General features: G+C 36.7%; 3 protein-coding genes across 4 annotated transcripts; 2 read left to right on the top strand and 1 right to left on the bottom strand.

The window, feature by feature from the left end:
- Positions 1-743: 743 nt before the first annotated feature.
- LOC116343677 (transcription elongation factor SPT6) lies at positions 744-8,156 on the bottom strand. Of its 2 annotated transcripts, XM_031771882.1 has the most exons (10): positions 7,955-8,156; positions 7,267-7,380; positions 7,020-7,187; positions 6,799-6,912; positions 6,550-6,564; positions 6,127-6,267; positions 5,782-6,048; positions 1,379-5,715; positions 1,228-1,317; positions 744-1,146 (listed from the first exon to the last, which is right to left on the bottom strand). In XM_031771882.1, exons 1-10 carry the CDS (start codon positions 7,991-7,993, stop codon positions 987-989), a joined length of 5,445 nt encoding a protein of 1,814 aa, XP_031627742.1. In that variant the 5' UTR covers positions 7,994-8,156; the 3' UTR covers positions 744-986. The 2 variants fall into 2 exon arrangements, with proteins under 2 accessions (XP_031627742.1, XP_031627743.1); XM_031771883.1 differs by lacking the exon at positions 6,550-6,564.
- A 387-nt stretch (positions 8,157-8,543) lies between these two features.
- LOC116343796 (cap-specific mRNA (nucleoside-2'-O-)-methyltransferase 1-like) lies at positions 8,544-11,256 on the top strand. The gene is made up of 2 exons (XM_031772037.1): positions 8,544-9,407; positions 9,472-11,256. The coding sequence occupies exons 1-2, from the start codon at positions 8,693-8,695 to the stop codon at positions 11,193-11,195; spliced, it is 2,439 nt and encodes an 812-aa protein (XP_031627897.1). The 5' UTR covers positions 8,544-8,692; the 3' UTR covers positions 11,196-11,256.
- A 680-nt stretch (positions 11,257-11,936) lies between these two features.
- On the top strand, positions 11,937-14,935 carry LOC116344118 (cap-specific mRNA (nucleoside-2'-O-)-methyltransferase 1-like). Its single transcript, XM_031772529.1, has 2 exons — positions 11,937-12,886; positions 12,954-14,935. Exons 1-2 carry the CDS (start codon positions 12,109-12,111, stop codon positions 14,705-14,707), a joined length of 2,532 nt encoding a protein of 843 aa, XP_031628389.1. The 5' UTR covers positions 11,937-12,108; the 3' UTR covers positions 14,708-14,935.
- The last annotated feature ends 106 nt before the right edge of the window (positions 14,936-15,041 follow it).

The following is a 15,041-nucleotide window of genomic DNA, read 5'->3' as shown; positions in this document are numbered from 1 at the left end:
TTTTCCAGTGATGATAAATGTTCATATACTTTGTACGACACTGGCCCAAAACTGTCTGTCAAAATATATCATGTGGAACATATGGTATGTTTTCCAGTGTTTTGAATAAAAAAGGAAAATATGAAAACATGTAGAAAATACTCTAAAGCACTTGCCGTACACTGGCATACAGGACTTTCATTCAAGCAAAATGCCAACAAATTCATTAAAACTAAAAACATAAATAAGCTGCAACATCGATTTTTATCAAAATCTATTGATGTCAAACTAGTTTACAAAATGCTGGTATGCGGCAATTGTATCGATAATCATGTGCCTCGCTCTCTCTCTTATTTACATTTACGTTTTCAAATAAATTACAATGGTACATGGTTTGGCCGAATGCCAACGCAAAATAACTAGAACAGACTGTGAAAAAAGTCAATTGAAATGACATAAAATTGCATGGCATATTTTCATTTTCTATAAATGATATACTTTATTGTTATAGATCAAATAGCTTTTCAGGATATACATCATACAATGTTATTCGGGTTTTGGGTATTTGTTTTTAATTAATCAAAATAATTTATGTAAATTCAAATTTCCACTTAAATTCAGTCATGGAAAATGATTCGCTAACAATTGAAATAAGAAATACAAATGAACTTTAAATCAAAGAAAACTGACAACGGTAAGAATTTAAATTATAAAACGAATGGTAAAAACATCAATTTTGAAAAAGTTCGAAAGAAAAGACATAATTTATTAAAATCCATAGAACTTTAATTCGTTTAATTTTATTACCGAAATAAGAAAATATTCATTAGTCAATCAATTAGGTTTGTTTTGTGGTTGCTTTTGCCTCTCTCTTTTTTTTTCAACGGTATACATAAAGCAAATTTAGCAAATTGGAATTAACGATTGGTTGATTTCATAATAGAATAACCTTATTTTAGATAATGAGGTTTTTTCTTTGCTGCAGCTGTGTTTGTTAAGGAAGCAGTTTAAATATTCTCATCATACAATGGTGTTGCGTCACCGAGAGTCATTGAACGTGGTGAAGTATCTGTACGCGGTGTACTTCGCACTGAACGTGGACTTTTGCCAGATTGATATTGTGGTGTTTGTTTGCCCTTGTCATCGTAGCGAGGTGTATTTGATTTTCTACAAAAAGTAAGGAAAAAACGTATTTTTGTCATTTCAGTGAAGTTATTTGGCTAAAAAAATGCTTTTTTTGAAACTTACGATGAAACTTGTTTGCCCCAACTGGCCACTGCATCATCCCAATCGTCTTCAGCATCAGCTTGATACGACGATGTTGGTTTGTTGCTTTGTCTATGAAAAAAAAAAATCTGTTTAATGAAACCGATCTTAAATTCAGAAAATGAAAACTTACTTTGGTGTAGCCCGTTGTGTTGGTGCATCCCAATCATCATCGTCCCAATCGTCGTCGCCGGCAGTACCGTTGCTTGCGCTCGGTTTTGAATACGATGATTGACTTTGATGATGTGGTCGGCTGTGCGAACTTTGTGTTGGTGTGTATCGATTTCGTGGACTAGGCACATGTGGTGATGCACGATGTGAGTTGCGTGACCGATTTCCCGATGCCCATTGTTGATTTTGTGAATGATTTCCCTGATACTGATTCGATCTAGGCCGATTTTGTGCAGGCGGTTTTGGATGTGCAAATACAGCGCTTGGTGTTGATTGGGCACCATATCGTGGTGTTTGTACCGCATGATGTGGCGTTTGATACGGTGTCATGAACGGTGTTTGACCGCTCGGTGTATATGGAGTATTTACATACGATGATTGGCTACCATAAGCACCAGGTGTATGTGGATAGTGTGGCGTTTTGTTCGCTACTTGACTCAGGGAATGTAACATATGCGATGGTAAATTACGTGCAACTTTATTGATTGCTTCACTGGCGTAGCTGGTTTGTGAGATATTCGGTGTTGGAAACGAACTGCGTGTACTGCTTGCGACTGAACCGCGTGGCGTAATGGTTGGTGTTGGTGTTGCCGTTGGAATTGGATCTTTAAAGTGCTCTTTAAACCATTTGAGCAATGAATTTAATGATTCGAATGCTTGTTGACGGAAACGAAAACCGTCTGGCGTTACTGATACATATTCATGACGAATTTTACCGCGCGGTAAATAGGACAGAAGGAATTTTCCGGGATAATTTTTCGATGCTGATAGGAAGTAATGGATTTTATTTGGATTTTTCTTCTTTTCCTCCTTCAGCATTTCTTCCATTTTGTCTTTCATACCGCCGGCTGCATCACGATAGTACTTATAGCCGAGCAAATCTCGTGCATATTGTGCCATTGGTGTTACATGACGCGCAATAATTTCATCCAAATCTTCAAATTCATCGTTGCCAATCCAAAGTGATGAACCCAGACTGAACACATTTTCTTTGCCCTCTTCACGGACATCAATGTGCTGATAAATATCATTGGCCACCTTCCATGTTACCGTCAAATGGTCGGAACCTTTACTTGATGGTCGAATGATGACTTCACCTTGATCCATAGTTGCCATTATTTTAACCGCTTCTGCATACGATTTATTGTGGAATGCCGGATGTACTATGATACGTTTGGTGTACTGTTGACGTGCAGTTTGTTTCTTACTTTCATCCTCTTTACGCATTTCTTTTTCTTCTTGATCGTGATCATAGTAATTGTCTTTTTTCGGTCGCCATTCGTTGTTGCGATCCAATAAATCCGAACTTTTCGACGAACAATCAACACTAAACCGTTCATAATCAATTTTAATGATCCTACAATGAATTGCTTGTCCAATATGAACACGTTCTTCAGGGTGCGTTACATGTTTGTCAGACATTTGTTTTAAATGTATAAAACCGGTCACACCATTTTCCAGTACAATTCGAATGCCTGTCGCCTTGCCCGGACATTCGCTGGCATCAAAATGGTTCCACACATCGTTCAATTCGGGAAAATCATTCTTCATACAGAACGGACACTGCCACAGACCGGTTTCAACATTTTTCTCTGGATCAGCATTATCGAGTTGATCACCTTGCGGTTTTCGATGCACAATCCCAATCACTTTGGCCAACACCAATTTACCCACATAGAATGTGTTACGATTCTCTTTTGTCAGCACTTCAAATAGTTCTTCACGACTAAGCGGTTTATAAGCTGGACGAAGATCTTTATAGCGTGAATTCAGTTCATTTCTAATATCATATAGAGTGATGCTTTTATTGCCAAAACCTTGACGTTCAAGTTCAACAGCAAACGCATCCAAATCTAAGTCTTTCAGTCGTTCCGGCGATTCAAGAATTTCTTCCAAAGCACCGGCCGGATTCGCTTCGTCATCATCGTATTCCAAAGCATCGACAGCCATTTTTCGTGCCCATTCATATGTTTCCGGATGCACTCTTGAACCGTCCAATACTTCCACATAGGTTTCGGTGCTGTCACCCAATGAATTTGTGTCGATTTTTATAAAGCCCGAACAATTGATAAATACTTTTGGGCCCATGTGACAATGGGTAACTAATTGTGTTCGATTTTCCAATCGTTGATTTGTTTGCTTGAGAATTTTTAACAATGCTTGACCTTTACGCGGACCCAAACCGCAAATAAACTGCACCAAATTCATGGTTAACGAATTTTGTACGGCTAAATTGATATCGACACCAACTTCATTGGTGCGATTGACAAATTCTAAATTGATTGCATCCAATAAGTCTTCTTTTAGCAATTGATCTTGCAGTGTGTTATAGCGTAAGCATAAAATTTCCTCGTCGGTCGTGCACAATTGTGAATATTCAATGAGTGGATCTTGTAGGCGTCGTGCCACCGAAATTGCTTGTCGTAAAATGATTGGATATTCACGGAAGTCAGTGCTGCCTTTCTTTGAATTGGCATACACTTTTGCAAGATCATTGTTAATGATTTCAACGGGAATTTTTGGAAACGGTTCATCGCTGTTTTCCATTAAGTAGCCAACAAGTTCCTCTAAATCACGTTGTACTTTTGTTGCTCGCATTGATTCACCACCGACTACAATCACATGTGGCTTTTTAGTGCGTACAAAATTCACAAGCGCTTCTGTGTCTGGTGCATCTTTATCATCGGGCGTAAATTTTCCACGTCTGTACGTGAATTTTGGTAAACGTAAGTAATCAGTCACTTCACCATCGGTATTAATCAATACGGTGAATGCAGCCTGCGATGGATCGTCATCGAATGCAACGCTCATTACACGAACACCTTTTGTTGTGTCCCAATCGTCGTCGTCTTCATCTGGAAAGCTTACACTGTACGGTGCCGGTTTAATCCATTCGCTCAATTTATGTGCACACGACAATAGAACATACTCCTTTGATTCGGCCAATAAAATCGATTTCAACTCTTTCCTCAAGTCGGGCAATACCATTTTGGTGATGGCTTCTTCCACACAACTTGCGCGCAATGCATTCCATTCTTGAACGTTTTTCGAGAATTCATCACGTTGATAGAATTGCTTCACCTCTTCCAAATACGAAGACGATGTGTTGCCTTCAATCACTTCAGATATTGTGATTGTTATCAATTTATCATCTTCGGCCATACACAATTTCAAAAATTGATCGCCGGTCAAATCCCGTACTGGTTTATTCTTCAAATATTTCATTGCATACACCGCATGATTTTCATCAACCTCCTTTTGGCCTTGTTTCGTTGGATTTACAGAGATTTTAGCCCGTTCATAGTATACTTCACGTACACTTTTCCGCAGCATTGGTTCACGTGAGATTTGACGAGCCACAGCGAATTTAACCGCATGCAAAATTTCATCGATGGTTTGAAATCGTTTGCTTACATATTCATTGGCCACTTCGTGCGGTGCGAGTGCTTCTTGTTCGACATCGTGACGCTGATAGTTATCGCGTAAATTCTCGGCAAATTGTTCGGGTGTTAAACCGAAACGTTTTGCAAAGCCCAAAATACCAGCTTTGCGACACATTGAATATGGACCAGAATCACGAGCCGCTTTCAACGTGTCTTCAACTTGATCGTCGTCATCGTCCTCATCTGGTATTTCTTCCGGTGGTTCGGCACCTTCTTCCAACATATCAAGTTGCTTTCGTCGTGCTTCCAAACGCTCTAATTTACGCTTTTCTTTCTCTTTTTTACGCCATGACTGTTGCATTTCAGGTATTTCATGTGCATAATGGAGCAAAAAGTGTGCATGGACGTCTTTCAATTCTTCTGGCGTTTGTACCGCGTTCAAGCGATCAATGTCATCGTCTTTAATCAGTCGAACATCGTCTGGAATCGCATTATCTGGATTGTTCATCAATTTATCCAGCTGATAATTTCGCATCTTTTCAAATAACAACGCCAAATTTCTTTTACGCGTATGCAATTGACACCATTTTGAATCGTATTTATAGACAGTCCATAAATCGTTAATGTCGAGTTCAGGCCGTACATATTCTTTTCGATAGAATGCAATGAATGGAACTTCAAGCTGTTGATTACGCATGAAATCCAATGCTTGCTTTATTTTGGCAATAGAACTTGGTGGTTTATTTTTTTCCAACCATTCTTCACCCGTACCGGTACGATCTGACACCGTTGACCGTGTAAAGGCCTGTTTGTAAATCCATTCAGCCTCCTCTTCCAATTCGACCGAATTCTCGGGAACAGCCGTTATTGGAATATCACGCAATTGAATTCGCTCAGGTATATCGGTTTTTCGAATCTATTGCAAACAATGCCATTGTTAATTAAGATCACACAAAATATTTGATTTCATCAATGTAATTACCTCATTGTCAACATCGGTAAAATGGCCGCGTTTCAATTCACTTGGTTCGTAAATTTCGAAAATGGATTTCTTGGTGGTTTTCTTTTTAGTCGTTTTCTTTGGCCGTTTTTCACGTTCACCATCCACCCCCTCATCTTCATAATCGTCTTCGGCTTCCGATTCAGATTCATAATCTTCGCCATATTTTTCAAATTCATCATAATCGAAGTCAACACCGAAAATATCTTGACCTTCTTGCAAATTGACATCGCTGAAAATACGACGGGCCTAAAATGATTGCAGAAATGTGTCAAAAAACATCAGATTAATCGACATATTGAATTTTTCACATGAAAATGCGTGTACCTTTTTCTTTTTCTGTGTGATTGGTTGTCCATCATCGTCAACAATAAAATCATCGGCATCTGATTCTTCATCTTCAATCTCTTCATCGTATTCAGCTTCCATGCGTTGATGATCTTGAACGGATCGTCTACCTTCATCGTCCTGTTTTTGGTTAGAAAAAACTTAGTTTGATATTTATGCAATGGATTCCATGCAACTACTTTGATCCACATTACTAATGAAATGCGACATTAACAACTTTGGATCGAACTGATCGACATGAATTGTACACATATCTTGTAAAAAAAACTACTATAATTATATGATTTTCTAAAAAAAAATCACAAACAAATCCCCTTAAACAACAGCGGGAATTGATTAAATTGTCAAACCAAAAAAAGGTCACACACTTTGAAAAGAATTCCGAATCATAGTAAATTTTACCTCTATAATTTCATCCTGATTTTTTTTATGTTTAATTTTGTAGTGTGAAAGCATGAAAGTGATGCGAAAAAAATTTTGAAGAATTTTTTTTTGTATTTTAAATGCAAATTTTTGGCCAAAAATTGGAATATAAGGAATCGAAAGACAAGCACAAGATTTAGTACATGTAATAAAAAACATAAACAAAATTAATATAATAGTCAGCATTAAAATTGCGGTGAATCTGCTAAAAATTAATATGAAACTTACGTCGTCACCGTCAAACAGTTGATTGGCGATCTTTTCACGATCCATTCCACTGTCTTCTTCTTCTTCGCCATCACTATCTTCGATTTGCATTCGCTTCAAACGCTTAAACCGTTTCTAGAAACACAAAATGAATTTGAAATTTTTTGAAAAAAACATTTTGAATGATACGAAATCTCATATGTTAATCGAGCAAAAAAATTAATGAAAATGTTAAGCCTTACTCTTCGTTGAACTTTAACCCCCAAATTTTCTTCGAGCAAATCGTAGTCATCGTCTTCCAATCGATCATCTAACTCATCGTCACTTCGACTTCTGCGTTTTTGACGTCTGGATCCGTCTGAATTGGCAGCATCGCTATCTTCTTCAATTGGATTGTCATCGATCAAATCCTATACAAACGAAAAAACCAATTATTTTTATCCGAACGGAACGGTGTGAATTCTCCTTAAAAATTGGCAATATACATACATCTAATACGCCTCCATCTTCGTCACCATCATCATCTTCCTCACTATCCGACATTGCTTTGATCTTTTTGAGCTTCCTACGCTCATGTGGCTCCAAATCCTCATTTTCTGAGTTCTACATCAAAATAAAATGGAAAATTAAACAAAAATCATATTAAAAATAAATGTTTCAATGCTTTAAAAAGTTCGTTCGAAAATACGCGCGAAAAATACATCAAGACATTTGTAATGTTTGCTCCGAATCATAGATGTCGTCGTGCATCGGCATTGACTTGTCTGCCAATTACCATCAAATATGTACTACTTACATATGAACATTCATTGTATTGAATTACAACATCATACAAAATTCCATACTTTTATAAGTTCTGAGAATTGTTGCTGAACCATTTCAATGCAATGATTGATTTGTATACAATTATCAGATCACTTTTTTATAATTTCGTAATTATCATTGCGTAGCGGTTTGTTGACTAAGGTCACATAGCACATAGGCTCGACACACAAAAAAACCAACGTTTATCAAACAAATATTATGGCAATCATTTGTTTGAACTTGATTATTTCTGTTGGAATCAATAACGGTAAACATGAACTTTGTATTGGACACTTTGTTCCAAAGTGCAAAATATCAGAAAACCTAATATTTTCCCAATAATATTTGTGCATTATGAAATGCATGAACTTACATCGCTTTCAGATGCTTCGGAATCAAGGAAATCGGCCATTATTGTTGTGTAAAATACAAATCCAATTTATTTAAGCACATCAATTAATTGGATTATGTACAGAAAATTGTAGTTTTCTACAATTTTTTGGCGATATTTCTGAAAATTATCACTAAAACGCACTAGAGACGGAGATTTTATGCCGAGCCAAAATGGATTAATATCTACCACTACAAATGTAATGTTCGGTGAAACGTCAAACCATAACGATGTGTACTAAAATATGAAGTACTAAACCTACTTGCACGATGCGAGTCGAAAATGTCGGTTGATTTGGATAATATTTATTTGAATTTTTTGAGATTTTCCTAAGAAAAAAACATTGATGAAAAATATTAAAGAGATTTTTGCCTTTTTTCTCGTTAATTTGTAAGGCTATCAGAACAATAATAGAATTTTTTTTTCATATAAACCGGCTTTGTAATTGATGTCTAGACAAGAGAGTAAAAAGTTCTAAAATTGTCATTAGCAAAGGTGCCACAGTCTTGGTATTTAATGACGTACAGTGCATTGACAGTTACCGATTGTTTGACAGTCTCTGTTTGGCTACTATCGAATACACAGTGCTTTCAACATACAAAAATTGTGATAAAATAAAAAAAAGCCACAAAAAATCTCATTCTAGACTAATTTATTTAATTTAATTATTTTCCGTGTTTCGATTGATATCCAGAGACTAAATTCCCAACAACCGCAACAATGGATTATTCAAAGAAGCGTCGTGCCAACGGTCTTGGAACGTTGAGTGAAGAGAGCACCGATGATGAGACTGATTTTGTGCCGCCACCAGAGAAGAAACAATATGCCGAAAATTATTCGGCAAAATCACTTCGGATGATGCAGAAAATGGGTTTCACTGGCGAAAAAGGTTTGGGAAAACAAGGCCAAGGTCGATTAGAGCCGATTGAAGCGTCAACACAAAAAGGACGTCGTGGTTTTGGTCTTAAATTAGACGGTCTTGATTTGGCCGCAACAAAATGGACACCAGACATGGAAAATATGCAATTACGTGAAACAGTCACATTTATTTCCGACTATTCCGATGATTTGGAAACAAAATCATTTGACGAGCTGCGAGCATGGATGGTTGAAGGATCAAAGAAGCTTACAATTGACGATGAAACTCAATTTTGTAATCCGAACGTGCTGAGAAATGTGTTGGCGTCGAAAAGTGTATTCGATAAGTTGGGAGCCGACGATATGAGAAATGCTCGCACGAGATCCAATCCGTTTGAGACGATAGGCAGTGCTATTTTTTTGAATCGAGCAGCAGTTAAAATGGCCAACTTGGATGCAGTGTGCGATTTCATGTTTACAAATCCACTCGATGAAGATGGAATGCCACTTGTAAAAGAGAATGAACTATTGTATTTTGCCGATGTTTGTGCCGGCCCTGGTGGTTTTTCGGAATACGGTAAGTTTGACAATATTTTTTTTTTGTGAATTTTATGCTGAATGGTGTTCTTTTAAATTTTCAGTGTTATGGCGTAAACAATGGCACGCAAAGGGATTCGGCTTCACATTGCGTTGTGAGAATGACTTTAAGCTTGATAAATTTTTGGCCGGCCATCCAGAAACTTTTGATACATTTTACGGTATTAAAGAAGATGGTAATGTGTATGATCCAGACAACATTGAATCTCTCACGGATTATGTGCTCAAACAAACATCGTCGGGTGTTCATTTCATGATGAGCGATGGTGGTTTTTCGGTCGAAGGCCAAGAGAATGTACAAGAAATCTTATCAAAACAATTGTACTTATGTCAATGTCTAACAGCACTCTCAATCGTCCGCGTCGATGGTCATTTTGTGACGAAACTTTTCGATTTATTTACACCGTTCAGCGTGGGACTCATTTATCTCATGTATAAATGTTTCAAAAAGATCAGCATTATTAAACCAAACACAAGTCGGCCAGCGAATTCCGAGCGATATTTGGTGTGCAAGTGGAAGAAATCCAACACAGATGCAATTCGACAGTATTTATTTGAGGTTAACGAAAAATTGTATGACAACTGTAATCCAGAGTTGGACATCAACGAGTTGGTCCCTTTTGAGGTGATACAAAACGATGAGATATTCTACGAATACATTTGTGAAAGTAACAATGTAATCGGCGAAAATCAAGTAGTTGCTTTGCTCAAAATCGCCCATTTCAGTAAGGACACAAATTTACGGGAGCCAAAGCAAGAAGAGTTCAAAAGCGAGTCGCTTTCCTTTTGGAATGTACCGAATGAAATGCGTAAAGCACCCGCAAAACCACCAACAGATCAAATATTCAAAAATCTTATGGATACTTGGTATGGAGAGAGACAATTGTTGTTTACATCAGTCGAACGGCGTCTAACACTCCAAACAAATTTCAAAGATACATTTTTTGACAAAACAGACTGGGCATTCGTTCCTATCGACGTGGTTGAAAATGTCGGCAAAACGATACGAACATTTTTCATGAGCAAAGGCAATTCGGATGTCTTTAAATACACAAACAATCACACATGGGAACCGCTGACAGAAATATTTATTGAAATTACACCAAATACATTATTCTATGGAGAAATCGTTAAGGAGTTGACCGGCGAAGGTGGCTCCCAAACAATGGTATATGCAATGCATATAATTGATGGCATCGTTCTGGGCGGCATGAACATTCGAAATTTCAAACTGGAGAAACGCAATCGACTGTGTCGCAAATTTGCCGAATCGTTAAATAAACCACCGAAAAACATTGGGATCAACAGTGATCGAGTTAAAAGTACAGCAGCAATTCGATGCAAAACACTCTATCCACTGCTGGATTTACGACGATTTTTCGGCTCTCTTACTAATTACCGACTGAAAGATGGCAAAGTTCGGCTTGGCCATCTTGTTCGTGATCTTATGAATCCAAATCGATTTTATGTGCCGCGCGGAATTTTAATATTCAAAATTTTAAAACCGAATTTATGCAAACGATTCGATCCACAACGTCAAGATTATTATTACACCGATATGCAAAAGATTCCGAACCAACACTTTCATCTCAGCGATATACCGGATCCCGAAATGGTGTACAGCTCATTTCGATCAACATATCAACATCGAAAACTTTGGAAATGGGAGGATCCACTACAAGTTGAAGAAAAAATTAATGATGCATGTCGTCGACCGGACCTACTCTATCGAGTAGACTTTGAACGATTCATTTATAATGATTTTTAATTTTTTGTATAAAAGCAACAATGGACGTCTAAAATAAATATTTTAACATTGTTTCCATCAATCATTTCTTTTTTTTAATCATTTTTATGAATTTAATGTCAAGTCAATAAAAGAAAAATACAAATGTAATGACCTGTTCATATTTAAAGTACTACATACTTAATAATAATACTTATTAGACGTTAATAAATAAAATAAAATCATTTTATTTAAAGTTACGTTGTTTTTATAAAACATTTTGAATAAAAGAAATCACTCTTTACCTATTTGATTTGGTTACTTTATTAAAGAAAAGTATGGCGTATTCGAGTAGAAATCAAAAAAAATGTACTCTCATTGAAAAAAAAAGAAGAATAGCAACCGATTTAAACTATTCACTTAAGTAATATCGAAACACCAGAGCAGCGGTACTTTCTATATGAGCGGCTGAGGGAAATTCTGCCAATTTTTTTTAAAAGAGTAATGAAACACAATACACCATCAATTAATTCTTGACGAAAGTCATGTTGACAATGAAGAAAAACATAAAATACTTATGACACCGCTTCATTATTTCGAACCACTAGAAAGCAATTACCATCAAGAGACCTCTTTCAAAGAAAAAATTCAAAGCTGCTGTAAAAAATCCCTTTCAATAGTTTTTGATGTGGTCAGACGAATGTTCTAAAATTGTCATTCGTTCTCTTCTTTTTTTGGTTAGAATTTGTTGCATATCATTCCGCATGCTTTGACAGTTAACCGTTGTTCTTTAGTCTCTGTTAAACTGCTGCAGTGCACACACTGAAAAGTAATGCGACTGAAAAAAAACTAGCGTACCTTCCATTACAAAGTTAAAAAGAGCGTTTGTATGTTTTTTTAAAAAAGTTTTTTTAATTGTAGTGCAGAGACTAAATTTAAAGCCATCAATTTCAAAATGGATTTGAGTCTAATGAAGCGTACGTTCACATATTCGGAGACGACAAACGAAAATGATAGTGATGCTGAGAATGTGCCACCACCGCAGCCAAGAACAAAAATTTTTCGGCCATTCGCGGACTGTCTGGTAGAATCCCCCAAAAAGACTTCAATCAACACCAACCAATTTGAGAACTTTTCGGATAAATCAATTCAGATGATGCAAAAAATGGGTTTCACTGGCGAAACAGGGCTGGGAAAACAAGGCCAAGGTCGAATAGAGCCGATTGAAGCGTCAATACAAAAAGGACGTCGTGGTTTTGGTTATAAATTGGAAGGTCTTGATTTGGCCGCAACAAAATGGACACCAGACATGGAAAAGATTGAATTACATGAAACAGTTACATTTATTTCTGATAGTTCCGATGATTTGGAAACAAAATCGTCTGGTGAACTGCAAGCATGGATGGTTGTAGGGCCGAAAAAACTTTCAATCGAAAAAGAAACTAAGTTTTGCCTTCCGTTCGTGCTGAGAAATGTGTTGGCGTCTAAAAGTTTATTCGATAAGTTGGGCACCGACGATATGAGAAATGCTCGCTCGAGATCCAATCCGTTTGAGACGATAAGCAATGCCATTTTCATGAATCGAGCAGGAGTTAAAATGGCCAACTTGGATGCAGTGTGCGATTGGATGTTTACAAATCCAGTCGACGAAGCTGGACAGTCACTTGTAAAAGAGAATGAACTATTATATTTTGCTGATGTTTGTGCTGGTCCAGGCGGTTTTTCGGAATACGGTAAGTTTTGCAATTTTTTTTTGTTTTTGTAAATTTTATACTGAAAAGTTTTCTGTTAAACTTTCAGTACTATGGCGCAAACAATGGCATGCAAAGGGATTTGGTTTCACATTGCGTAATGAGAATGACTTTAAGCTTGATCAATTTTGGGCCGGCCATCCAGAAACATTTGATACATTTTACGGTATTAAAGAAGATGGTAATGTGTATGATCCAGAAAATATTCTTTCGTTCAGTCAACATGTGCTCAACCGAACTCCGATGGGTGTTCATTTCATGATGAGCGATGGTGGTTTTTCGGTCGAAGGCCAAGAGAATGTACAAGAAATCTTATCAAAACAATTGTATTTATGTCAATGTCTAACAGCACTCACAATCGTCCGCGTCGATGGTCATTTTGTGACGAAACTTTTCGATTTATTTACACCGTTCAGCGTGGGACTCATTTATCTCATGTATAAATGTTTCAAAAAGATCAGCATCATTAAACCAAACACAAGTCGGCCAGCGAATTCCGAGCGATATTTAGTGTGCAAGTGGAAAAAATTAAACACAGATGCAATCCAACAGTATTTATTCGATGTTAACGTACATTTGCATGACAATCGCAACACAGATTCGGACATCAACGAATTAGTCCCGTTTGAGGTTATGAAAAAAGACGAGACATTCTACAATTACATTTGTGAAAGTAACAATGTAATCGGCGACAATCAAGTAGTTGCTTTGCTCAAGATCGCCCATTTCAGTAAGAACACAAATTTGCATGAGCCAAAACAAGAAGCATTAAAAAATGAATTGCTAGACATTTGGCGTGTACCGAATGAAATACGAAGAGCACCCACAAAACCTTCAACAGATCAAATACTCAGAACTCTTATGGATACTTGGTATGCGGACAGGCAAACGTTGTTTAATGCAATCGAACGGAATCTTACACATAACACAGATTTCGAAAACCTATTTTTCGATAGATCGGACTGGGCATTCGTTCCTGTCAATGTGGATAGAAATTCCGGCAAATCGGTACGAACATTTTTCATGAGCAAAGGCAATTCGGATGTCTATAAATACTCGATCAGACGCGGATGGGAACCATTGATAGGCATATTTATTGAAATTCCACCAAACACATTATTCTATGGGGAAACCGTTAAGGAGTTGGTCGGCGAAGGTTGCGCTCAAACAATGATATATGCAATCCATGTAATTGATGGCATCGTTCTTGGTGGCATGAACATTCGAAATTTCAAATTGGAGAAACGCAATGAACTTTGTCGCAAATTTGTTGAATCAGTAAATAAAGCACATAAAAAGATGGGTGTGAGAAATGGTACAAATATTTACGTAGCACCACTTCGATGTAAAACACTCTATCCTTTATTAGATATGCGACCATTTTTCGAGTCTTTAAATAACTACCAAAGGAAAGATTGGAAGGTGCGAGTTGGGATTCGTGTTAATGATATTTTGAATCCAGAGCAATTTTATTTTCCGCATGGACTTTTATTATTAAAAATTTTAAAACCAAATATATGCAAACGACACGATCAACAACGTCAAGAATTTCGTTACACAGATACGTCAAGAACTCCGAACAAACACTTTTATCTGAACGAAATACCAGATCCCGAAATGGTGTATAGCTCATTTCGAACAACATATCAACATCGAAAACTTTGGAAATGGGAAGATCCACGACAAGTCCTCAAAACAGTTGTTGACGAGGAAAATACCGATCCGGACCTTATCTTTCGAGACTACTTTGAACAATTCATTTATAGAAAATACAGACTTATTTACAGAAAGAAAGAAAATTAAGTATATTTTGTATATTTTGAACAACGTTAACGGTATTGTGTTGAATTTTTGGTTTTTGTCTATCGATCTTCAGCGATTTTTATTCATTATCGAGTCAAAAAATAGAAATAGGAATTTTATTAAAATGTATTGTAATGTATTATACAATAGAAGTGAGAATATATATACAACACTGAACAAGATACTTATGTCACCTATTATGGATAAATAAAATCATTTTATTTCAAATTTTAAACACTTTTACAGAGAGAATGTTTAAATTTCTGAAAAAAAGAACATTATAAATACGAAATGTCGATTTTAATTTGCGAAAAAAAGACCATCAGAATTTAAC

This window comes from Contarinia nasturtii, unplaced genomic scaffold, assembly GCF_009176525.2.
Source record: "Contarinia nasturtii isolate CC-2019 unplaced genomic scaffold, AAFC_CNas_1.1 Cnas_scaffold_1037, whole genome shotgun sequence".
Classification (NCBI taxonomy): Eukaryota; Metazoa; Arthropoda; class Insecta; order Diptera; family Cecidomyiidae; genus Contarinia; species Contarinia nasturtii.
The sequence above is the reverse complement of the archived record's forward strand: the minus strand, read 5'-3'. Positions and strand labels throughout refer to the sequence as shown.

Coding starts and splice junctions, on each gene's coding strand:
- LOC116343677 (XM_031771882.1), bottom strand. CDS start 7,993: ATGGCCGATTTCCTTGATTCCGAAGCATCTGAAAGCGAT. Junction 5,716..5,781: donor TTACCGATGTTGACAATGAG/GTAATTACATTG, acceptor TGTTTGCAATAG/ATTCGAAAAACCGATATACC. Junction 1,318..1,378: donor ACACAACGGGCTACACCAAA/GTAAGTTTTCAT, acceptor TTTTTTTCATAG/ACAAAGCAACAAACCAACAT.
- LOC116344118 (XM_031772529.1), top strand. CDS start 12,109: ATGGATTTGAGTCTAATGAAGCGTACGTTCACATATTCGGAGACGACA. Junction 12,887..12,953: donor AGGCGGTTTTTCGGAATACG/GTAAGTTTTGCA, acceptor TTAAACTTTCAG/TACTATGGCGCAAACAATGG.
- LOC116343796 (XM_031772037.1), top strand. CDS start 8,693: ATGGATTATTCAAAGAAGCGTCGTGCCAACGGTCTTGGAACGTTGAGT. Junction 9,408..9,471: donor TGGTGGTTTTTCGGAATACG/GTAAGTTTGACA, acceptor TTAAATTTTCAG/TGTTATGGCGTAAACAATGG.